The sequence below is a fragment of the Notechis scutatus genome, chromosome 6 (genome assembly GCF_049901735.1).
Source record: "Notechis scutatus isolate UNSWTSFEM ecotype Mainland chromosome 6, rNotScu1.2, whole genome shotgun sequence".
Taxonomy (NCBI): Eukaryota; Metazoa; Chordata; class Lepidosauria; order Squamata; family Elapidae; genus Notechis; species Notechis scutatus.
Genome location: NC_142014.1, coordinates 72,231,473 through 72,257,462, shown reverse-complemented (window position 1 = coordinate 72,257,462; position 25,990 = coordinate 72,231,473). Strand labels below are relative to the sequence as shown.

Below are 25,990 nucleotides of genomic sequence, written 5' to 3'. Positions count from 1 at the left end.
GCATGATGAGAGTGAACAAATACCCTTAGGTATTAAAATGCTTTTAAGTGTGCATAAGGGAGTAGGCTACAATAGGCCTTCTCCTTGCGGTCACAGTCAGACAACTGTGTGGAATGCATGAAAATGCATCTCCTCACTACCATTATCTGCATTTTGAATTGGTAAAGTCTTGTCACATCCTTTTTCCTAAAAAATTTAGGCGCCTATGAAGTCACAGGGAAATAAAAATTGGGCATAGTCTCAGCCTTGATCAATCATTAAGTAGAGGTAGGTTCAAGGTTCAAGGTTCAAGAAGCAGAGTTAGAATTTTCCCAAATCATGCCCTTCTCACGAGGGAGTGGGTGAACTTTATTAGTCCCTGTGAGTATCTTAGCAAAAAGAAAGCTCAGTGCCTTGACTATCTTGCCAGAATCATCAAACTGCTGTCTCGTGAAGCTACAATAAGATTAGCTCAAGAAATATTTGGTCCAAGAAATGTGAGTAGGTGCCGAACACTGTTGTATGTAACTTCTTTGGCAAGATATGTCTTAATGCTCAGATGCCTTCAAGCTCAGACTCAAAAGGCACTAAGCCAAGACCGCAAAACTATCTTTAGTAGATGACCATATTCAGAAAAGGGAAAATTTAAAATTAACCAAAGCAATATGTTTCAAGGTGGTTTGCTTTCTCCAGACCAGTGATTCTCAACCTGTGGTCCGCAGACCTCTGGATGATCACAATGTCATAGGGAGAGTCCACAAAGGCTTGAAAAATATGTTAAGATTTAAATCTTGAGTTAAGTCTTGGGGGTTTGTGGCCATGGTCAGTGGCCACAAAATATATTTAAAAAGAGTCCGTGGTAAAGAAAAGGGTGAGAACCATTGCTCCAGACCATTATTTTATAATAACTTGATCTAGTTTTGTGGATCTTGGGAGAGTCCAGTAGAAATAAAAGGAAAAAGAAGGAAGATCAAAGTAGATCTTGTAAGTTAGGGTCAGCCCACACTTGATTTAAAGGCCTTCCCATATCTCAAGATGCTTCAGTAACATCTCTTTTAATCTATTTTGATGCAGTAGATTATTAAAGCTTATTCAGATAATCAGGAAACTTTTCTAATGCATCTGATCATTGTGGTGCCATGATTTCAAGACTGTGTGAAGGGAAGAGTAAGGTTTTAAAATCAATGTCTCCAAGAAAAGCTGAGACAATGGTAGGATTGTAGAAGCTACAAAGAACGTTGTTTTCTAAAAGATTTCAAGCATGATGGATTGGGCCATAATCTGATATCTGGCAGGTCTCTAAAACCTGCCTTGTTTAAAATGTTATAGATGGCTATGCCATCAACCAATAGAACCCTTATTCTGCATTCAACCAACTTACTTTACAGAACTTTCCATAGTTTGGCAATGATAGAAGTCATTTATTAATGACGGGGGAAAAAATTCCTCTAGACATCAGAGAAATTGGACCCAGTTTGGGAATTATTATCTGTGAGATGTGATTCTAGCTGGTGATCAGAAGCTGGGATTCTTCAAATTCTAATTCCTGTGAATTAGAACAATTGTCCTAAAGATGGAAAAAATCAAGAGATGGCGAAATATTTACTGCATATACTATATCTACCTGTCTTATGAAAAATAAATCTTTCATTTTCTAAGGTTGCAGATGAGAAAGAGATAGTGAAAAGTTTACTCTCAATCATTTGGCAAATAGTCATGTCACAATCTGGTTAAAAAGTGACTCAAGGCCAAGAGTACTTGGCTTGCCATGAAGAGCAGTTGAAGAACTTCTAAACACAGTTGTCCACTGTACCAAGGATATAAGGGACACCAAGGGTTGTGTTAGGAAAGTTTCTATTGTTGACATCTAGCACCTCCACCAGAAGACAGATTTCTATTCTAGACCAAAATCACAGAAGACAAAATGTGCTCACTGGGGCTACCTTCTCTGGCCTGCAAAAATCTTCTTGACCACAACGTAGCAGCAAAGAGATACAGAAAGAAAGCTTGTTCCTGCTATTTCGTGATCAGCGTTGATGTTTGCAGCCTGGAAATGATAACCCTAAGTTTCGTTTCCTGGCTTGTGGACCCAACTCCCAGCTCAGGAATAAAGTGATAATACACAGACTACTCTACACAGAGCTACAGTAAAACTGTTCATCATTCAGGTGGTATTTCGAACACTTTGTTGTGCTTGTAGAAGGCTGAAATGTTCTTGTCCCTCACATTCATGACACCACGATGGTCCAGTCGCTGTCTTCTCTTCCATACTGAAACACAAACAAAGAGGGTTAGGAGAAACGCCATGGGGAGCCCTAGAGTTTCAAGTTCAAGTCTTTCTTCAACCAAGACACTAACCAGGTACCTCTTCTGTGAAAACTATGGAGTAGGTCTCCATACTGGAAGACCATTTTAGAGTTTTTGAAAACTCTGCATTTGGTTGGCTGTTAAAAATGCTGAAGAAGAGGTTGAGAGAGTGATGTACAGAAGAAGTACATTCCCAAAGCCCTAAAATTGCATTCAGTTGCCCAAAATGTTCATCACATCTTTCATGTAACTGAAATACATCCCTGGGGGACAGAATGGGACAAGTCACCGCAGCCAACTTGCCATGTTCAACTCACCACAGGATAACTCGCTGTGGGGCAATTCAAGAATTCAGTTTTATTATTTAAAAATAGTTAAAAGAATTATTTTAATTTTTGTCATTCACATTTCATTTTGTCCCTCCCTTGGCATCCTTTCTTTAATGATTCTATTCCAATATTTCTTCGATATTAGTGTAACACTTGGAGAGTTGGCTATGGCGAGTTGGCCGTGGCAAGTTGGCCATTACAGGTTAACTATATTTAATTTGAAATAAATTGTAAATGAACCCCCAAAAAAAAAAAGATTGTTGTTCTGACACTTCTACTGAGAGTGAGCCCAGAATATTGGTTAACGCCTATGGTTGCTCCTTGATTTGGAAAGAGCTGGTCTTGGGCAGGCTTAGATGTGTACATATGTACTGTGGGAACTGCATCGAATAGAATAGAATAACAGAGTTGGAAGGGACTTTGGAGGTCTTCTAGTCGAATGCCCTCCTTAGGTAGGAAACCCTACACCACTTCAGACAAATGGTTATCTAATCTCTTCTTAAAAACTTCCAGTGTTGGAAGATTTACAACTTCTGGAGGCAAGTTGTTCCACTGATTAATTGTTCTAACAGTCAAGAAATTTCTCCTTAGTTGTAAGTTGCTTCTCTCTTTGATTAATTTCCACCCATTGCTTCTTGTCCTGCCCTCAGGTGCTTTGGAAAATAGCTTGACTCCCTCTTCTTTGTGGCAGCCCCTGAGATATTGGAACACTGCTATCATGTCACCCCTAGTCCTTCTTTTCATCCTAGTTCAATTCACAGTGCTGATTGTCACCTTCAAAGCCCTACATGGCTTGGGACCAGGTTATCTAAAGGACCATCTTTTCCCGGTCATATCTACCTGACTCACCAGAGGCAGAGAATACTACAAGTTCCCTCTCTTAAGGAAGTTCATCTAGTAGGACCAAGAAGGACCTTCTCCATGGTGGCTCATCCCTGTGGGTATAAGATTGCCCCCTACTTGGACACTCTTTCACAAGACCTGGTTTTGCTAACAAGCCTGGGGAAACCAGAGTGGTATGGAGCCCATCAAATGGCTCATTTGATTATTGTTGAATCAAAGTATAGAGACTGTGGAATTACGTCTACCTACTGCGTTTCTGTCAGGAGAAATAATTGAGCCATTCAACCATTTGTCTATTTCTCATAGAAAACATATGAGAGCCTTACTTGGATATCACTTAGCTGGTTCCAGAAACGGGTTGCTATTTGAGGTCCATTCTCCATAGTCGGAATACACAAATTCTAGAAGAAAAGAAAAACTAAGTTAAACTACAAAGGTGTTCAGGAAATCGATTTCAGATGGAATGACAAAAGGCTTAGGAACAAAAAAACAAACCAATAAATGAAAACCCAGCAGTGAAAAACTTTCTTTTCCCCCCCATTTGAGATATAACGTTTTTCTTTTTCTGTTCAATCTTAATTCAGAGCAAAACAAATTCTGTAGAAGCGAAGCTGACAAAAGATCATTATTCAACTGTCACACAAATATTAAATTCATTCCCAAGAACTAAACTGCCAAAGACATTTTATTTGGCTGGTACAAATTATATTATGGCATCTGCAAGGAATATAAGGAGAGAAATTATATCAGCTATGACAATACAGAATCTTCCCTCCTGGGAATGCCTGTAATTTCAGCAAGATATTCATATCAGCAGGAAGGGGAACAGACTTAGTTACAGTTGTTGGAACAATTGAAGAACCAGGTTAGAACAAGAGATGGTCTTGGGGGAAAAAAATCTAAGAGTCAGCAATAATTTGATGGTGTATATAATCAGCTAAATATCAAGCTTTGAGTCCCGGTGGCGCATTGGCTAGAATGCAGTATTGCAGTCAAACTCTGCCCACAGCCTGGAGTTCAATCCTGATGGGGCTCAAAGTTGACTCAGCCTTCCATCCTTCCGAGGTTGGTAAAATGAGGTCCCAGATAGTTGGGGGCAATAGGCTGACATTGGAAACCACACAGAGAGTGCTGCAGTATGGAACCATATATAAGTGTAAGTGCTGTTGCTATTATTCATTGCTACAATTGAAACGATTGATAAATTTGACTCAGGGGCTACTGAGATTTTGCCTTGCATTCTGCATATCGTAACTTTTACAGAAATTTTAGAACCTCTCTACTCAAGTTCCAATTTGTCCCCTCAAAATGGGATGCTTTTCTACTTTAATCTTTCTGTCAAAAACAAAACAAAACACTTTTCTCTAATTCAGGATTCTAATAGGAGATTCTTTAAGAAGAATTACATCTGTATAATTTTCAGTCTTGTATTGATGCAAAATGTGATCCATCTTTCTCCTGACAAACTGTACCAAATAATCCCTTGAAATACTTCTTATTCTTGCAAGTCTTTAGTCCATAAACTTTATCGATTTCTGCTTTTATATCTCTTACCTCTCCCAGGTATAGTATTGTTGAAACAGGACATACAACACAAGCTGTTCCAGCCCCAAACATTTCCTTCACTCTCTTTTCCTTCAAGGCAGTTGTGAGATCGTTCATAGTAATGTATCGCTCTGATACTTTAAATTCACCCTGAAAAAAGATAAGCAAGCAGTTCTAGAAATTATGTTTGCCAAGAACTAAGATTCTTGTATTGTTTAAAATGTAAAGAGTTTATATTTATAAAATGTAAACCTTCTTTAGGTCAGCTCTTGGAGACTTCAAGGAGACACCCATGTAATTTTCAATATAGCAGTTTTCAATACAACAGTGCAGCTTTTCAATTTAGCAGTGATTTCTCACTGCCTCCTTCTGAGATATTTCTTCAACTTCCCAATTTAGCCCAAGCATCTCTTGATGGTCACCATCTGAGTATTAACCAGGTTCAGCCCTGCCTTGCAGTTTTTTTAAAAAAATATACAGATACTGCCACCTAGCTGAGGTAAAAGTAAAGTCGATTTCAAGTTGAACGTAACTTCTACTAACTACATAGACCAGGAGTGTCAAACTGGCAGCCCACTGGCTAGAGACATCACAAGTAGGCCACGCCCATCCCCAGCTCTGTGAATGGGAAAAATGTCACAAAACATCACGTGACAGCAACGTGATGCATCAAGTTTGACACCCATGACATAGATTAATCAGTATTGCTTCTTGGACAAATTATCAACTGGTTTCTGCCTGTTAAGGCACACAAATAGGAAAAGCAAGCATAAGGTTTGAACCTCATGTCTATTTATCTATGCATCTATCTATGTATCTATGCATCTGTGTGTCCGGCCAGCCAGCCAGCCACCCTAACTTTTTCAGTACTTATAACAGTGGCTTAAAGAGCTATGTCTCTTTAAGCTTGAATAAAATACAACAACATAGAATCATCTTTAGTAACTATGCCCAATCCAACAGCCAGGGCAGAGCATGGTTATATCAATATAGTTGCTATTAGATCACCCAGTAAGGTGTACTTTAGACTGGACTATGATTTCATCATATTACAGCACATGATTAACTTGCTAGAATTAATTACCAGAAAAATCAAATGGTGGCCTGTAACTTGAATTGTTTCGAAAGGAGATGGGACAAATTCAGACTCACGGGTTCATCAAGAGGAATTAGTTTTGAAGATTCAACATTATCTCCAAGGGAAAGGCCACATGCCTTCAAATATCAGTTGCAAGGAAATCATGTCTGAAGAGGGACAAGTACAGTTGAGGCATCTGGTTGGCCTTTTATGAGGATTATGAGCACCAATTATGAGAACCAATGCCATCTAGGATGGGCCTTTTCTGATCCAGAACTCTCTGTCTATTCCTCTCTTTGTCTCTATATAGGGAGATTCTCAATCATCCAGGTCATGGTTGTTTGAAAGGTGCTTTTTCAAAAGGCAGCTGGACTTTCTTTGTTTTTCCTTGAAGATGTTTCGCTTCTCATCCAAGACGTTTCTTCAGTTCTCAGTTCAGAAGAAGCTTCAGTTCAGAAGAAGCTTCTTGGACGAGAAGTGAAACATCTTCAAGGAAAAACAAAGAAGGTCCAATTGCCTTTTGGAAAAGCACTTTTGGGATTCCTGTCTTTGCCAATCACTGACTCAATTATTAATATATGAGTCTATATTCTGCTGATAACAAAAGCAAGAGGTTGCAAGTTAGTCTGTGAGCTGAATGGAAATTCCACTGCAAGCTGATTTGGGATTTGGAAGAAGTGTTGCAGCCTAATAGTCTACCAGAAAAATAGATAGCACATTGAAGGATCAGAAGTTCAGAACTATCCGAGCAGATGGCTACCTACCCACTTGCGTGCCAGATCTAAGATGCTTTGCCTCGTCACACCAGGAAGAATGATGCCATCTAGAGGTGGGGTTGCCAGCTCATCTTCTGTCAATAAAAAAGCAAGACACTTGAGCATAAAAGTACAGCATTATACAATCGTACAAAAATAATAGTTATAGCAGCTATAAGAAGAGGGTTTTGAAAAAATACTCTAAGAAGTTGTTCTGCAGTAGTTCTGTTTTGATATTTACTGTTCTGAAGAATTTTCCTTCTTATTTCTTGGAAGGCAGGTACATTTGGAAAAAAAAACACTAATCTTTTAGAAGACATACTTTATTTATTTATTTACTTGATTTGTCAATTGTTTACAAGATAATAAGTATAAGTGTATACATAGTTATGAATACACGAAATGGGTACATATAAGAAAAATAAAAGAAACAATAGGACAGGGACAGTAGGCACATTGGTGCACTTATGCACGCCCCCTAGAGGCCTCTTAGGAAAGGGGTGAGGTCAATAGTAGACAGTCTAAGGTTAAAGTTTTTGGGGTTTGGGGAAGAAACCACAGAGTCAGGTAGAGTATTTCAGACATTGACCACTTTGTTGCTGAAGTCGAATTTCCTGCAATCAAGTTTGGTGCGGTTAACCTTGAGTTTGTATCTATTGTGTGCTCTTGTGTTGTTATGGTTGAAGCTGAAGTATTCATTGACAGGTAGGACATTGCAATATATGATTTTATATATCATACTTAGATCGGACCTAAGGCGGCGTAGTTCTAGGTTTTCTAGGTCGAGAATTTCGAGTCTGGTGGCATAAGGTATTCTGCAACGAGTAGAGGAGTGGAGAACTCTTCTTGTGAAATATTTCTGGACTTTCTCAACTGTGCTAATATCAGATACGTAATGTGGGTTCCAGACTGATGAGCTGTATTCGAGTATTGGTCTAGCAAATGTTTTGTATGCTCTTGTTAGTAGTGTGATATTACCAGAGAAAAAGCTACGTAGGATTAGGTTAACAACTCTTAATGCCTTTTTGGCTATGTAGTAACAGTGGGCTCTAGCACTTAGATCATTAGAGATGAGTATTCGAAGGTCCTTTACAGAGCTTGGATCATCAACAATACTATTTTTTGCATACAATGCTAGACTGGGTCAAAATGGGTTTGGATAGTTTGTGCTTCACTATGTTTTAAGAATCCAGCCGTCATATTAACATGACATGTGAAGGTCTTTATATTGCATCATCTGAAGGGTGTCCAGATTGAGGAAAGCATGCAACTCTGCTACATCAACCAAACGCTTTTCACACGATCTCCAGGACTCTCAAATTTTATACAGGGGACTTTCATTATTCACCCTTTCTAGATGTAAGACTTCTAAATTTCTCTGATTTAAATTTCATCCTCTTCATTTTAGCTCACGTTCAAGTCTTCTCAGTTTTTTTTTTAATCTTCTCTTTCCCTTCTAAAGTATTAGCCAGTCCTAGATTTACATGCTCTGCAAATGTCGTAATCCCACCTTTTCCCAAATTATTAGGAAAAAAGATGAACAGCCCGGATCCAGGTCAAAGTTCCCTTGATACAACTCCAATCATAGAATCATTTAGGAGTATTCTCTGAATGTAGTTATACAGGCAGTTCTGATTTTATATTTCATAATTATATGACATTCATTAAGTAGACCATATATTTAATTATTTCCCCCACCTCTAATTAATTTATTAGCAATAGCGAGGGCCTCTGGAACCATGCCCAAGATTTTTTGAGGAGCACTTGGATCTGAGGTTCCAGGTTCCCCATCTCTAACATCGTTGCAAGGTGGAACCATGTGTAGGACGATGGAGAGCTTTAAAAAAAAGCCATTTATTTCCAATATAGTAGATAAGGTTAAGGGACAGGAAGCTTCAGGTAGCAGTTCAATCAAGTCAGACCCCATACCTCCATCTTCATTTCGCCAATACAGGAAAAGATTCATCGTCCCGACTTCTGTAATTTGATGGTCATCCCCATAAAGCCAGAGGACCTGTTGGCACCCCAATTCCATGGCTTCACGTTGGGCATAAATCGAAGAGCCATAATTCCTTTGGGGCACAGAGCAAAAAGGCCATTTATATACTTGACAATATACCTACAAGTGATTTGCTTTCTAATATGTAACAGATATTCCCTAACACAGTACCTCCACAGACACAGGCAGGCTGCAACCCTAAGAGCAGCTGGCTTTCGAATTAAGGCCAAGGGTGGGATTCTACAGGTTCGCACCTATTCGCTAGAACTGGTTGTTAACATTCTAAGCAGTTCGGAGAACCGGTTGTTAGAAGAAATTACTGGCCTAATCCTGTAAGGAAGGAAGGAAGGAAACATTCTGGTGTTGCTTACAGAAACTGACTCTCCGTTAACCCTTTTTACATTCTTGGCAGGACTAGACTTCCTGTCTCAAGAACATCTCTGGAGTTTTTTTCCCCTCCTTTGCTGGTACTTTGCTTGTGTGAAGTGGCCATTCAAAGTTACAATGGCACTGAAAAAAGTGACTTATAACTATTTTTCACACTTATGACTATTGCAGCGTCCCCACAGTCGAGAAGCCAGTTGAGGAGATGCATGCCTCGATTTGAGTGATGTTGAGTTGGCCACGCCCAGCCAGTCACATTACCAAGCCACGCCCACCAACTAAGCCATGCCCCACAGAACCGGTTGTTTAAAAAAATGAATCCCACCCCTGGTTAAGGGACTCTCTAAACTTAGGTTGTCCTCCCAATGTGAATGGCATACTGCAGAGAGAGACATTGCAAGGGTGCCATTGTGTCTGTGTGGAGATTCTCAGTCATCCAGGTCATAGTTGTGTCCAAGGTGCTTTTTTCAAAAGGCAACTGGACTGTTTTTTTTTTCCTTTGAGGACGAAGAAGAAAACATTTCGTTTCTTATCCAAGAAGCTTCGTTGGATCTGGCAGGATGGTGGCAGCAATGGAAGGATTAGTTCTGACAGGATGGGGAAGGGTTTATTTATTTATTTATTTATTTTACTTGCCAAACACTTACAATATATTGGAAATAAGTATAAATACATGAAATAGATACTAATAATTGGGGATAATAGGACAGGGACGGTAGGCACGATTGTGCGCTTATGCACGCCCTTTACAGACCTCTTAGGAATGGGGTGAGGTCAATAGAGGTTAGTTTGAGGGTAAAGGAGTGGGGGTTTGAGCAGGTGACAACAGAATCAGGTAGTGAGTTCCAGACATTGACCACTCTGTTGCTGAAATCATACTTCCTGCAATCGAGTTTGGAGTAGTTTACATTAAGTTTATATCCGTTGTGTGCTCGTGTTGGGTTGGAAGGATGGGGAAGGGTTTATTTATTTATTTGTTTGATTGATTGATTGTTTATTTATTTATTTTATTTTGTTTGTCAAACACTTACAATACAATAGAAATAAGAATAAACAAAAGTATAAATACATGAAATAGGTACTAATAATTGGGGACAATAGGACAGGGGCTGTCCTCTGGTCGTTGCAGTCATCTGGTTGTTAGCACTCTCCCTGAGAGGTCTTTGAGGCCACTTGAGGGTTTATCTGTGCCCTCAGGGTTACCTGTACCAGAATGAAAATGGGGGTAGAATCTTCTTAGAATTGCTGAAAGGACTACATTGTAGACAGGAGATAGGTGGTCTCTTATCCAGGGGTGGGATAACAACCAGTTCAGTGATCGCACGCTTCGCATGCGTGAACGGCAATGCCAGAATCCTTACCTGCTATGTTACTTCGGGGGAGTAACAGCTGAGGAGCAGCAATCCGTTCTTCCACGCTGATCAGCTGGGACGATAAAGGTCAGTACAGCACACACGGGCCCACATGATTGTCGGAGCGAACCGGTTTGCTCCGAGCTGATCTTCGGAGCTAGGGGTTTGCCCGAACCCGTTTGAACCAGCAAAATCCCTCCCTGCTCTTATCCCTCCCCCTCTGTTGAGTGAGGGCTGCTCAGTTTTAACCTACTGTAAATGGCCTCTTTCGCCCCTCTTTCAAACCAATGTTCCTCTCTATCCAGCATGTGGACATTGCAGATGATTGCAAAAAAGAAATATGATTCTTCCCAGCCTCACTCTGCCACGCCATGTTGAAACTACCATCCTGCTAGAACCGACGATGCTTTTTGGAAGAGAAGCAAAACAGCAAGATCTCAAACTGAATTCTTCCTATGGCTCCACACACTATCTTGCCTTGGCCTATTAGTTTGAGGAGCATATCTCCAGCACTTCATGTCAAGGCCCCCTTAGTTAAAAACAAAAAAAGCTTATGTATTTCCAAATGCATTCTCAATGCATTTTCCCATGCTGGCTCAGGAATTTTGGGAGCTGAAGTTTGCAGCTTGTAAAGTTGCTACAATTGCCCACCCCTGTCTTAATGAGTATGACTGCAACAAGATTCACTTACCCTCCCAATTTGCAGTCCCCCGTCCCACCTTTCCAAGCTCGAACATATTTTGGATCTGCCCACAAGGAGACGGGGTTGAAGGTCCCACTTGTGAAGTAGGGCCCCACAGGGCTCAGTATCACATAGAGAATAGCCCTTGATGGCTTCTTGACTCCAAGAGAAGGCTACACAGAAAAAGGGAAGACAAATTCATTGAACTTATGGGTTCTTATCCAGTTCTTATATTAATCAATAAAACTGAAATGGCATAAAATATAGAGAAGAAATGTCCCAACATTTCTTATCATCAACAGAACCAATAGGTTAAGGAAGCAAAAAAGCCATCCTTTGTTGCATGTATCAGAACAGAGGCTAAACACTGAAGTGTTAGGTATGCTTCAGGTACCTTCAATAACCAGAGTTGGATTTGGTGGCTGAAATACCTCTTTCCAACTTCATGGGTCTATAAATCTGTGATTTGACCACCACAGGCATTGAGTTATGAGATGGATCTGTCAATTGGCAGTACCAGAAGTTATAGGTAGACCTGGCTTAAGGATTGCCTTGTTTAGTGACTGATTAGAGATACGACAGAACCGAAAAAGTGACCAGTCTTCACATTTGCAACTACTGTATCACAGCAGCCCACACAATCATGTGATTGCCATTTGTGCACTTCACAGCTGGTTTCCAACAAGCAAAAGTCAATAGAGAAGCCAGCAGTCAAATTGCAAGTTGTGATGTCTCGCTTAATGGCCATGAGTGGAGGGAGAAGTGAGCTCATAAGTCAACTGCAGTCACATGTCTTATCAAACAACTATAGGTAATTAGTTTAACGACTGCAGTGGGAGTGAGGCTGTAAGTCTATCGCAATCATGTGATGTCTTAACAATCACATTGCTTAGTGATGAAGTTGAGGATTCCAATTGTTGTTAACTAAGGACTGCTTTGTACAACAGTTGCTTTAGAACCCCACACACAGACTTGTTACTTCAAGCCAATTTCTATGTTCAAATAACATGCTACAACCCACAGAAATGTCTTCTTATGATTTGATAAACTAGTTCAGTTCACACAACCTGCTCAATCAAGGGCTGGGTTATTCACAGACTGTTGAATAATACACGATTCATTTTAGCTCCTTCAATGTGCCATGTCAGAACCCAGACATTAAATGTGGGTTGGGAACAGGGAACAGTTGAAAGAGTTGTATGTTTTAAGGTGCAATGAAATGGTTGTTTTACATGGAAGGACATCTAGCAAGGACAGCTTAACTTACTGCACCTCTGTATGGTTTGCCAATTGAACAGTGGCAGATAGGAAAGCACTCCAGGGGGTTAACGTCATTGCCCAGAAGATCATTAGTTGCCCTCTACTCTCTTTGGAAGAGCTTTATAGCTCCTGCTGCCTTAAGAAAATTCAAAACATTCTCAAAGATCCATCTCATCCTGGGTACCCTTTTTTTTGAACTATTACCATCTGGCAGATGGTACAGAATAATAAAAACAAGCACAAATAGGCTGAAAAACAGCTTCTATCCCAGGGCAGTAGCTCTTTTGAATTCTACTGTATAGTGCTGTGTTGGGGGTTTTCGGTTCAATGTGTGGAATGTGAAGCATGTGTGTTTGTGTTTATTTTCATGGTCATGATGTGCACTGAAGATGGTGTTTGATTTCGTTGTATGGGGTGCAATGACAATAAAATAAAGCAAACTACAAAGGTTTGGCCCTCACCACTCCTTTGTCCTAATCCACTGACTGCCTCGTGGTAGATACAGCCTGTTATGTTTAGGAGAAAAAAGGAATAATGGGTAATGAACTGGTATAAGATTGCCACTAGGTGGAACTATTGTCACCCATAAGAGTACAATAGTAAATTCTTGGTTTCTTTACTCTTGAAAAGTTTGCCCAGGACAAGCCAGGTGGTCCTTATTTCTTTTTATTTTCCTCTCTTTATCCCTAAGGAAGCACCAGATAAATTCCCACGGAACGTGATGTCCTAAACTCAAAGAAGTCGTCACTCACTGCCACAAGGACCTCAAAGTTCTACTCCAAGCAGAAAAGGAAAAAAAAATGTCATTCAGCTTAAATAGACTTTGCGCAGGCAGTCCTCAACTTAACAACCCCAACTGGGAGCAGAATTTCCATCGCTAACCAAGGCAGTTGTGAAAAGTGAGCCGCACCCAATTTTATGACCTTTCTTGGACCCATTGTTAAGCGAAACCCTGCATTTGTTAAGTGAATCACATGGATGTTAAGTGAATGTGGCTTCTTCACTGACAATGCTTGTCGGAAACCACCTGGAGAGTTTGCAAATGGCAATGGCATGACCTTTCGTTACCCTGCAACTGTTATACACACATGCTGGTGGTCAAGCACCTGAATTTTAATTGTGTCAGCATCCTGCAATGGACACAAGGATTGCTCACTTTTTTTCAGTGCAGTTGCAACTTTGGTCACTAAATGAATAGCAATAGCAATAGCACTTAGATTTATATACCGTTTCACACTGCTTTACAGCCCTCTCTAAGCAGTTTACAGAGTCAGCCTATTACCCCCAACAATTTGGGTCCTCATTTTACCCACCTCAGAAGGATGGAAGGCTGAATTAACCTTGAGCCTGGTGGGATTTGAACTTCCAAATTGCAGGCAGCCGGCAGTCAGCAGAAGTAGCCTGCAGTACTGCACTCTAACCACTGCACCACCACGGCTCATATGGTTGAACGGTTGTCAATTGAGGACTACCTCTCTTCATTGGCTCCCAGAAAGCAATGACACAATGGCAAAGTTCACAGACGATGCCAGGGAAGACCAGAGTGGGGATCAAGAAGAGATAAAACGTGCATGATACTGCCCTTAAATCCTTGCATCAGATACTTGGACATGAGCACATGAAAATTAAGATGTTGTGACATCACAAAGGTGGCTAGATTTTGTGCAGCAGTGCTGGGGATTCATTGGAAACAGGTGATTAAGCCATCATAGCTATTTTACACAATTAATGCCACAAATCCTTTTGCATCAATCACTCTCTGGCATTTTAGTATTTAACGACTACAGGCCTCACCGTTTATGGATCGATATTATGTTATTGTTAGGCCCATGCTGTGTTTTGTTCATTTTGTGCAACCGACAATTTGGGTGTCAAATTGTGGTTTTAATGTAGATTTAATGGCTATTTATTATTTTATGCTAGATTTTTTTTTTTAACCGGATGTTCCTTGAGTGTTTTTAACTTGCTCTGGTCTTCAACTGTAATAATAAGCATTGACTTGATTCGACATCACTATTTTTGTGTGGTTGTGGTTGCCATTGAGGTTGCTGAGAAGGAATGAAGGAAAGAAGGAACCAAAAAAAAAAGTATTTTCTCCCTACCTCTGTCCCAATTAAAGTAGGGCGGATATACAAGCTAGCAGAGGTTGAATAGGGTACCCACTCCTTCTCAACTTCCACCAGTTTCTGGATACACTGCAGAAGTTCTTCTTTGTCAAATCCCTGCAGGTTGAAACAGAAGAAGGCAACAATTAGAAATAATCTTGAGGCAGAAACACCCAAACAAAAACCTTGGTTTAGGTTGTGTAGAAAGTTAGCACCCACCCCTCTCCTAGAAGAATGAAACATTCTAGGGGTATTCTAGAAAGACTGGCCATCCTATCTACAAGACAAAAGGCCTTCAGCTCCAGGGTGATAGGATTAGCCCTCACTCAAGATCCAAACCAGGGCAAAGCCATTAAGTCATACTAGGAATTACCCAACACCCTTTCAGAACAAAGCCTCTTCATTATATCATCACCCAGCAAGATTCAACCAAGCCTGGGACCCAAACAGCTTATACAAGGTTAGGTGGACCCCCGTCCCCTGGGAGTCTGACAACCAATAGGATACATTTCTTTCACAGGAACAGGAAGCTCCAGTTCAAAACCGAAGAGAAAGTATAAATATTCCTCTCTCTCCACTCCATGTGGTTTGCTACCCAGAATAGCAATAGCACTTAAATTTATAGTGTAAAACACTTTTTAGTGCTTTACAGCCCACTCTAAGCGGTTTACGGAGTCAGCAGATTGCCCCCAACAATTTGAGTCCTCATTTTATCCACCTCGGAAGGATGGAAAGCTGAGTCAACCTTGAGCCTGGTGGGATTTGAACTGCCAAATTGTAGGCAGCTGGCAGTCAGCAGAAGTAGCCTGCAGTACTTCACTCTAACCACTGCACCACAGAGAATCACATGTGCTTGGTTCTGATTCACCATTAAACCATCCTTCCAAGCAGCCTCCATGTTTCCAGTGTCTTCCTTCCCACTTTGAACTGAACCCAGATGGATATTTCTTCCAACAGTTGGTTGTTCAAAGGCAGGGATGTCCCAGGATGTCTACCAATCTGTTGTATTAGTGTGCAGCAAGCTATAGCACCCTAGCACTTAGACTTATATACCTCTTCCCAGTGGTTTACAACCTCCTCTAAGCAGATTACAGACTCAGCCTATTGCTTCCAACAATCTGGGCCCTCATTTTACTGACCTCGGAAGGATGGAAAGCTGAGTCAACCTTGAGCTGATCAGGATCAAACTGCTGGCAGTCGGCAGAGTTAGCCTGCAATATTGCATTCAAACCACCGAGCCACCACAGCTAAAGAACCTTATGGTGTAACCACCCAAGAAATGAATTGATTTAAGTGGCTTTATCACAGATATGAACCAGGTTTAATCACAGAAGGGTGTTGTTGGGAAGTATTTTTCCTTCTGGCAGTGGCAGGAAAACAGGGGTGATAGCAGACACTACTTGAAGATAACTTCAATTATGTTCTCATGGATGAAACGTGGACTCAAGAATGAAGGGACCGAGAAGGATGTGTACATGTTCCCTCTTTCCTTCCATTATCATCTTTCCAGCAGTCTGTTGTCTTCAGAGCTTCCTGTATTTCAAGTTAATTCCTAAGGGCGAATGCCGCTCAAGACTTCCTTGCTGCTCTCTGAGCTTGCTTGTTTTCTTGAAGATGTTCCATTATCCAAACTAAGTAACATCATCAGTGCTGTTGATGTTCCCTAGTTTGGGTAATGAAATGTCTGCAAGAAAACAAGTACGCTTGTTAGGAATATGAGTCACCTAACAGCTATTTGGGTTAGAAATATATAAACCAGGATAAACATTTTAAAAGTGTATCTTTAAGAAAATGCAAAACTGTAATTAGGTGTGGTTTTTCAAAGGGCCATAAGATGGAGCCAGAAACCTGGATTGTTTTAGTCTGAGTCTCAGAAGAGAGTGTGAGTGTATCTCTGTTTCCTTCTGTTGGAAAGTATTGCCGTTGCTCCATTTCTTCTAATTGACTGATATTACTGGATTTAATGTAAGTCTGTTACTGAACTGTTTTTTGACACTGGACTTTGAAATTTGGATTATCCCTGGATTGAAAACTGACTGATTTAACTTGTGAATGACTTTGGATTGCTTATTTTGGACTTTGCTTAAACCTTTCTGGAAGTAAAAACCTACATTTACTGTACAGTGTATCTGTGTACTGTGTGTGTATTATTCAAACCCTTCTCTAAAATATGTCTCCCTGTATGCGCTCATTCTCCTAACGGGGAGAATTACCTCAACAACGCTCAGAGAGCACCAAGGACCCTTCATTTCAACCTTGAGCGACAAATATTCTCCTGTATTGCTACTCGAGACCTTCTCCAACTGTGGTCCCCCTTTTTCTAAAAAAATAAATAAATAAACTTCTTGGAGGTAAGTGTGGGTAGCAGGCATCGAAGCAATGGAAAGAGGTGGAATGAAAAATAGCAACATCGGTAGTGGCACCTTCCACAATCAAATCAGCACCAAAAAATAAACATTACCAAGAGAAATTGCAACTGCAACCATCTTGAGAATAAAGTAGAAAATGCCTGATTACAAGGGAACGTGACCAACATCTTATTCCAACCTATTCTAGTCAAAGAAGAAAAACAGATGTTTGCCTTACGCACTGGCAAAGTTGCTCGCGCAGCTGACCGTAACATCCTGTCCATGTTGAGTCTTGGTCGGAACAAGCGTATTTTGCCATCCACGCCTCGATATGCCTTCATGCCTTCGAACAGCTAAAGGAAGCAGAAGAGAACAGTTGGGAATGACACTTACACACTCAGCCCAATGCATGCACCCGTAATTAAAATAAGCAAACTGTTAAAATAAATGCTCGTTCTTTCAAAACTTCACAGAAATAACTGTATCCATTTAAAACAAGAGCCCATTGTTTCATTCGCTTCAAATGACAGGTGGAAAACTTCTACATGACTCCAGATGTGCTAAATAGGAAGAGATCGTTTGGACGGCAAGGGAATGTTTGTTTATTTGACCCATCTCAGCAAATGCCTCTGGGTGGTTCATGAAATTAAATGGAATATGAACTCAAATGTCCACCAGTCATTAAAGCAGCTGCATCTATTCTAGACATTGGAACCTCACAGCACTTATGTAAGCTTGGAAATAGATGCAGCTGCTTTAATGAGTTGTAGATAGATGCCATTTGCTTCTTGCATGTTGACATGCATTGCTATATAAGTATTAATTTAGAGGATCACTCAACATCTCAACACACGGAGTTTCCTATCCTAAACTTCCTATTTAATTTCCTATTAGGATAGTGACTGATTACTTACACGGCTGTTTAACTATTCAAATGTTGCAGTTAACTACAGTATTGATGGGAAATTTAGAATGAATGTGAAGCAGATTGGTCGAGAACTTTTCTACCTAATCTGCCCCAATCCAGACTTTAGACAAACATTATTGACCAAGAATTGCTCCTGAGTCTAACTCAAAGCCGCTGGATTGAATGGCTTTTCTGACTTTTCCTACACAGTTCTCTGGAATTCTATAACTGCTGGTTCTACAAGGCTCATAGTTGATGGAAGATACAACAGATCTATTCCTAGCTACTAGTGAAATCTGCTTCAAAGTTTGATCAGCAACAGAACATAAAACTGTTCTTCTCTGTGACAGCCCCTCCAGTACTGGAAAACTGTTATCATGTCACCTCTAGTCCTCTTCTTTGATAGGCTAGACATACCTAGATCCCTCAACCATTCCTCATGTGATTTACCTACAGACCATTAATCATCTTTGTTGCTCTTCTCTGCACACTTTCTAGGGTCTCAGCCTCCTTTTTGTATCCTGATGACCAGAATTATAAAAATATTCCGAGTGTGGTCTCACTGGTGCTCTATAAAGTGGTGTGGTCACCTCATGATATCAGAAAACTTTCGTGATATCAGAAAATTTCAGAGATATTTTCAACTGGATTCCAGCAATGAGCTGAAAGGTGGACTTGGTAATCTCAATTGTCCCTTCCAATTCTATAATTCTAGCTATGATTGAAGATAACTTTATTTTTCATGCTCTTAATGGATAACTTTTTAACTAGGTCTAGATAATCCCCCCCAAAAATGCTTTTGAAGTCTGCTTTTCTACCCTTATTTTGGGAAAACTTGTATTATTTTGAAAATATTTTTATATTGAAAGGACAATATTTTTTTTAAAACAAAGCTGAGAATATGAATAACCTATTATTTAAAAAAGTATTGTTATGGTCTCTCAGAGATAAGGTAAAGGCAAAGGTTCTAGTCATTTCCGACTCTAGGGGGAGGTGCTCATCTCTGTTTCTAAGCCGAAGAGCCAGCGCTGTCCGAAGACGTCTCCATGGTCATGTGGCTGGCATGACTAAACGCTGAAGGCGCACTGAACGCTGTTACATTCCCACCAAAGTGGTCCCTATTTTTCTACTTGCATTTTTACAAGTTTTCGAACTGCTAGGTTGGCAGCAGCTGGGGCAAGTAATGGGAGCTCACTCCGTTACGCGGCGCTAGGGATTCGAACTACTGAATTGTCGACCTTTCTGATCGACAAGCTCAGCATCTTAGCCACTGAGCCACTGCGTCCCCTTAGTGATAGCCTATCACTATCACTCAGAGATAGTGATAAGCTAAATAAGGCCTATGAACAGTCTCTGGTTTAGAGTTTCCATAAACTTTCCAAAAAGACTGAGCTTTCATAATTTGGGGGATATGGACAGCCAATACATCCTCAGAAAGGGCCCCAAATACATTCCAGGATGTCTTGTCTCTAATTTCAACTAACCCTCTTCATTCCTTGAATAGGATTTCCTGTTACCATTTCATTCCCACTTCTCTGAAAATACATTCTACTGAATGCTATGAGTACGATTTATGAATCACACATACAATTATCGCTACTTATTTTATCGTCTCTTTGTTAAACTCCTATCTCTCCTTTCATTTAGACATTCAGGATGGCATGCACAATATTTTCTTCCTCCTATTTTCTTTCTAATGGTGGATCAGAATCTGGATCACTCCCATATTTAGCCCACCGTCTTAGCCATTCCACTACATTGGCTCTCTGTATTTCAACTGTTCAGGTAATGTCAACTCAATAGCAGTCTCGAGTTATTTAACTTGGTCAAGAGACTGACTTTCAGAGGTTTGTGGACAACTGCTGCTTCAGCTGTCTAGCACAGGGTCTCTATTTCTGAGCAGACTCATCAATTTTAGGAATCTTACAGTACTGTCAAGTCTTATTTAACGGTGTAACCAACGGATCCCCAGAAACAAATACTAGAAGAAGAATCTGATCTCTGTTATTTGTCACTACAATGCCCAGCTAACCAGTCTTTCTCAATCTCGGGCCATCCTCCAGCTGTGCAGATTTCGTGGGATCCTTGCTGCTTTCTGAGCGTGGTTGTTCTCTTGCAGATGGAGAGATAATTATTTGTAGCTCAGGACTGAACTGTGGTGTCCTTGATCCAAGCTTGGTTGTTTTCTTGGAGATGTTTCATTATCCAACTCAGTGACATCATGAGTGCCATGATGCAGATTCATTAGGTCATGGAACATCTGCAAGAAGACAACCAAGCTCAGAGAGCACCAAGGAGCCCACATTTCAACTCTGAGCGATGAATATTCTCTTCCAGGGGTAGACTTCAACTGCCAGAATCGGATAGGCCATCAAGAAAAATCTAGTTTCCACATATCTGGAGGGTGCCCAAGCAGGAGGAAGATTCCACTAGATCATCCACAAAGCCGGCAGAGGCCAGGTTATCCGAGGAGTCACAGATCACAAAGAAGGAACATTTCATTCTCATGTTATACCCACTGTGTATTCATTGAGCCATAGCATTTGGAGCAGTTTCGCTTCCGTCACTCCTCTTGGCTAGAGGAAAACGTGATGCAATAAAGGTTAAAAGTAAACAAAACAATGAAAAACAACAGGGGACAAATGCAGATGAGGAAACAAAAAAAAGAAAGAAGAGCAGATTCATTGTTAGCAGCGAGGATTTGAGATCACGAGTTTAACAGTAGTAACGCTACTCAGAGAGAGAGAGAGAGAGAGAGAGAAATGCCTGAAACTCCAGCGTGGTTTCTTTGCTCTTTGTGAATACATCTAGATCAGGGGTGTCAAACTCGATTTCATTGAGGGCCGCATCGGGGTTGTCTTTGACCTCAGGCGGTTGGGGGGTTGCGGCCAGCTCAACGTCACTCAAGTCGGGGGCGCATGTGAAGGCCCAAGAGCTCTACCAGCGAAAATGGAGCTCAGGAGGGATGCGCAAGGTCCTCCTGAGCTCCATTTTCTCTAGGAGAAGCACCGCGGGCCACTCCTTCACTGTTTCCAGAGCTGCCCCGCAAGCCAGATCTAAGCAACCTGTGGGCCAGATCTGGCCTGTGGGCCTTGAGTTTGACACCCCTGATTTAGATTTCCTCAGCCAGAAAAACTGAAAAAAAAAATATATCATCGCACCAGTGAGATAAATTCAGGTAGTGCTCTACTTACGACCACAATTGAGCCCCAAATTTATAGTATGTTGCTAAGTGAGACTGTTGCTAAATGAATTTTGCCCTATTTTCTTGCCACAGTTGTTTAAGGGAATCACTGCACCTCTTAAGTTGGCAATGCAGCTGTTAAATCAATTTGACTTTCCCACTGACGTTGCTTGTTGAGAGGTTGCAAAAGTCTTAGTATGCTGCCACTGTCGTAAATACGAGTCAATTGCCAAGCATCCAAATTTTGATCGCGTGACCATGGGGACGCTGCAACAGTTGTAAGGGTGAAAAGCAGTTGTGAGTCACTTTTTTCAGTAATGTTGTAACTTTGAACAGTTACTAAGTGACTTGTCGTAAGTCGAGAACTGCCTATACCTTAAAATCAATCAATCAATCAATCAAAACAGAAAGGAATGAAAAATATCCCAGTGGAGCCTTCCCAAAAAAGAGAAAAGTGGGGGAAAGGGTTGAGGTCTAGATTCCTCACCAACATTTTTGTAAAACACTAGAAGGGCACAAATCAAAGTATGATTTCCTTTCATTTCGTTTCATTATTGAGATTCAGTTTTTTTGATTGTTAGGAACACTGCAAAAGAGGGAGAGGAAAAAGAAAGGGGTTTGAAAGAATTGCTCCACGTTTTCTCCTCACTTTCTGGCACCCAAAACGTGCCCTTGATTAAGGCTCTGACACAAATGGAATATAACTTGCATTGATGTTTTAGACTACGATCTGGAACCTTGGGCCCTAGATGCTTTGCTCAGTAACCACGCTGGTTTCTGGAGGTTACCAATTCATTTCAGTACAGGTGAGTAACCTGCTTTCTGACACATGCACAGTCTGTTTGACCCTAAACTCATTCAAAATTTGCCTTGTTTTTCCAATTCCCACAGTATTGAATGATAACTTGTATGCATTATGACCCCCCCATGATAGATAGCACTTCCACTACATTGCAAACACAATGCTTTCTGATGGAAATGCACCATTTATCATTGAACACTCCTGTTTTCCAAACAATGGGTGTATGAGTGTAAATTGGCCTTAAAACACAGAGTGGAGCTGTCTTTGCATGACACACTAAACCAAAAACCAAAAAGACTCATGAAGGCATAGCAGGTCTTAAATGAAAAGCCTATAATATCTGAACACAAAGAACCACCTTTTTGTAAAGAAACCAGAATGTAAAATCAAGGTTTATCGCAAATTATCAGTTTAAGTTTCCACAAACTTAAAATAGCAGCCATTCCTGATTTAGGTGGTGTGGTTAGTGTGAAACATCCGCTGCACAACCATGAATAATGGACAACAGTCATAAGTGCAAGGACTGGACATAAGTCACTTTTTCCAGTGCCATCATAACTTTGAACAGTCACTAATGATGGTCAGAGATTGAGCACTTCCTGTGGGATAAAGTATGGTTCTCAGAATTTACTGCTTTTTTGATTAGCTGTTGCTTTTTTATTTGTTGTCTTCACTGATATTGCAGTTGTGAAGAACTGCATTTGGGGAAGTGATAAATTCTAAAAATTGTCCCTGTCTTTATTCCCCCATGTTGTACTGTCAGCCATGAAATAAACATACTGTATTGGCAGCTATAATAATAAACTACACCATCCTTAAATAGCTGTCATGAATGAAGAAACAGCATCACAAATATGTCTTTGGCCATTTGACAAACTAGAGAATAAACCTTGACTATTTCTTGGTTAGTTTCACACATGGTACTAAACCATAATGAGGATTGGTTTGGCGGTTTATATGTCTTGCAAAGTTAGCCCCTGTGGTTTATACATGGTGATAGTTGCTTAACTCAGTATTTCTTCATAAAAAAAAGGATGTCTAAAGTTTAGTGTGATGCTTAAATCATCAACAACACTTACTTACCCTGTTTTCCCCAAAATAAGACCCAACTGCCCTAGCATGATTTTTCTGGACGCTCATAATATAAGCCCTACCCACCAAAATACACCCCAGTTAAGACTGTCAACCAGATGGATGCATTTAGTGCCATATTTCCCCCAAAATAAGTCTTAACTGGAAAATAAGCCCTAATGTGTCTTTTAGGGCAAAAATTAATATAAGGCCCAGTCTTATTTTTGGGGAAACATGGGTACTAGCATTTTAGAAGAAGCTAAAATGTGATGCATATGTTTTCTGATGACTGATGTATCTCCAACAAATGCCATTTTTAAAGAAAAAAATGGTAAGTGACACTACATTGGCATTTTCTTACTACCTGTAAGTAGAAGCCAACAAGGGACATTGAAAGTTGGAAAACATCAGGTACTTCTGTCATCTACCTATTCCTGGAGAAGATGAAGATCTGCAAAACTATCTTCAAAATCTGAGCCTTACCCATTCACTGTTCATTCCTCACCCTCTTTATCAATCATTCTTTCCTAATCTGATGTTCTCCAGATCTGTTCAACTCCCATCATTCTTAGCCAGCCGTGATGGATGGGAATTAAACTCCAACACAGCTGGAGAAGGCTGGGAAAGACTATTTCTTGGAGACTTTGCACTGACCTGAAACAAAAAGAAGCACATTTTTATATATATAAAAGACCCGATTATTATTATTATTTTAATTTAATGACAAAGATAGGATGAGCTTTGTCTTCATTCTATCGCTGTACTCACTTCTACAGCATAATGCAGGGCTGAGATGGCTGGGTGCACAGAGAGATTCTCCAAGGGCTTAATCTGAGGGACGTCCCATCCAGATGTAAAGGACCATTCAACGAGGAGCATGTTGTCTGTGAAAACTGTTCCAAATACTAAGCCATTTGGGTCTGGTTTCTCTTTCAATGTGGTAGACGGGTTGATAACAAGATCATCAGCCTGGGGCGAGAAAAGGGAACAAAACAAGATAAAATTACATTTTAAAAATCGACAGCCCTTATCTCAGAATAATAGAAATTGTGGTCGTAACTCAAGGAATACCTGTATCCTCATTCAGTTCGATGAAGGAAACATTAATTAGAACTTTCTGCTCAGTTTTTCTGCCGAGGTTGATAGTTTTAGAAGACGATTGAAACCCACTCTGCTAACATCTGGAATAGTCTCTTGAGCGAAGTGCATTTTTTACCAGACTGCATCCTAATTTCATGAGAAAGACTTCACTTCCCACAGTTCTTTTTTCCCAACTCTTGACTCTACTTGGCTGCTGCCTATCTCCTGCACACAAATATCTGCCAAAATCTATTGGAAAAGAATGCAGGGTCTTTGCATTTTGACCCACAATCCCAAATTCTATTTTTGTAGAAGTGCCACTTTGTAGAACTGACTCTCAGAGATTGGATTTCACGGGCATTTGCTAAATTTGCTAATTGCTTCCAGGGATGCATTTCATGTGCTACACTGAAATATTGCATATAACTTGCTGTAATGTAACAAAAAAGAAGGGCTTACTATGAAAGTAGCATCTGCACCCACAAACACACACGTATCTGCGTTCACACACACACACACACACATTGAGAAACATCTACTTCTATTCCATATTTCAAATTTTAGATCCATCTATCTGTGCTGACCTCCCAAGGCAATTAAACCTCGGACAACAGAAGTGAAGCCATATCAAACCACAAATAAATACAGGTAACCCTCGACTTATGATGGGTTGCTTAGTGAATATTTAAAGTTATGATGGACCGCCCCAAGGCTACGAAGTTCCAATAGAGGCCCCTACCACCGAGTCACATGGTTACATTTGGAGTGCTTGGCAACCAACCTGCATTTGTGGCTATTTGCATTCTCTTTGGGACTCCGTAGAGCCAGTAAATATGTTTTCAGAAACAATTTTGCCAGCTGGTGAGCTGAAGGGAGACCATGGCACACTATAAAATGAGCCTGCTTGGTGAAAAGATCAATCACTATCCAAATGATAGTGTTTCCCCTACTTTCTGGGACTTCCACTATAAAATCCATTGCTATCTCCTCCCAAGGTCGAGATGGCTCGACTATTTGTTGTAACAGTCCAGGAGTCTTCCCTGGCCTTTTTTTTTTTTTTTTTTTCATTGCGGCACACACCCCACAGCTTTTTACATAGCTTTCAATGTCCTTCTTCATTTTGGCCACCAAAATGGTGTCTTCACCAGGTGCCATGTTTTTAAGAATCCAAAATGGCCGGTTTGCTTGGCCTCGTGACTTCTCTGCAGGACCTGGACCCAGAGGGTGCTGGGGGTGTACAGTTTGGGGCCTTTCCATGCAAACTGTCCCTGGAGGTCAGGAGCTGTTTGTTGTCTCTAAACCAGGGGTCAGCCTGCAACTTGGGCCTGAGCTTCTAGACCAGTTTGGTCCTGGGCTTGGTCGGCCATTTTTGAGCTTGCTGCCACATAGTGACATGCTCTGCCTTTTGAGGGAGTGGAATGATATGTTAGATTCACTTCTTGACAGAATTATAGTCACGTGGGGTATTCTGTGGCAGAATTCCGCACATGGTAATCCGTCATGAGGTCATCAGTGGGGTATTCTGCGGACAGAATTCTGAGGTCATGTGACCCCAATTTACATTCTTTTTTTGGTCAGAAATGTGTTTCCTTCTGGTTTCCAGCAAAAAAATCCCACTCTTTGAAGACAATGGATTCACTTCATAAGCGCCACACTCACTCAATGAACACAGTGTTTCATTTAATAACCTGTGCAAAAGGTCATAAAACTGGGTGCGGTCATGTGACAACCCACTTAATGACTGGGCTCAATTATGGTCATAAATTGAGGATTACCTGTATTGGTGCATAAAGAGCAAGAACAGATAAAAATAATAGGATTAAGACTTTTAAAGAGGCCTCGATATAACAAAAATTGCTCCATCAGTTCTCTTCTGGACAAAAGTTTGTCTCCTGAAATAAAAGAATCTCCACCTAAAAAAGAAAGAAGTCTAAAAAGATAGATGTAAAGCTGACAAGAATTTTGTCTTCTGCTTTTGAC

General features: G+C 40.6%; 1 protein-coding gene across 2 annotated transcripts in view; it reads right to left on the bottom strand.

Annotated features, from left to right (window-relative positions):
• Positions 1-883: 883 nt before the first annotated feature.
• The window catches only part of BCAT1 (branched chain amino acid transaminase 1), a 51,554-nt gene continuing 26,447 nt past the window's right edge, over positions 884-25,990 (bottom strand). Inside the window, exons 3-12 of one of the 2 annotated variants that reach the window (XM_087968763.1) lie at positions 23,699-23,899; positions 20,393-20,449; positions 17,209-17,319; positions 14,616-14,735; positions 11,263-11,426; positions 8,766-8,908; positions 6,846-6,931; positions 5,013-5,153; positions 3,785-3,859; positions 884-2,249 (exon numbers count right to left, since the gene is read on the bottom strand). In XM_087968763.1, coding sequence (XP_087824889.1) covers positions 2,208-2,249; positions 3,785-3,859; positions 5,013-5,153; positions 6,846-6,931; positions 8,766-8,908; positions 11,263-11,426; positions 14,616-14,735; positions 17,209-17,319; positions 20,393-20,449; positions 23,699-23,899 — 1,140 coding nt within the window. In that variant the 3' untranslated portion in view covers positions 884-2,207. The remainder of the gene's footprint in view (positions 2,250-3,784; positions 3,860-5,012; positions 5,154-6,845; positions 6,932-8,765; positions 8,909-11,262; positions 11,427-14,615; positions 14,736-17,208; positions 17,320-20,392; positions 20,450-23,698; positions 23,900-25,990) is intronic. The other variant, XM_087968764.1, reaches the window with a different exon arrangement.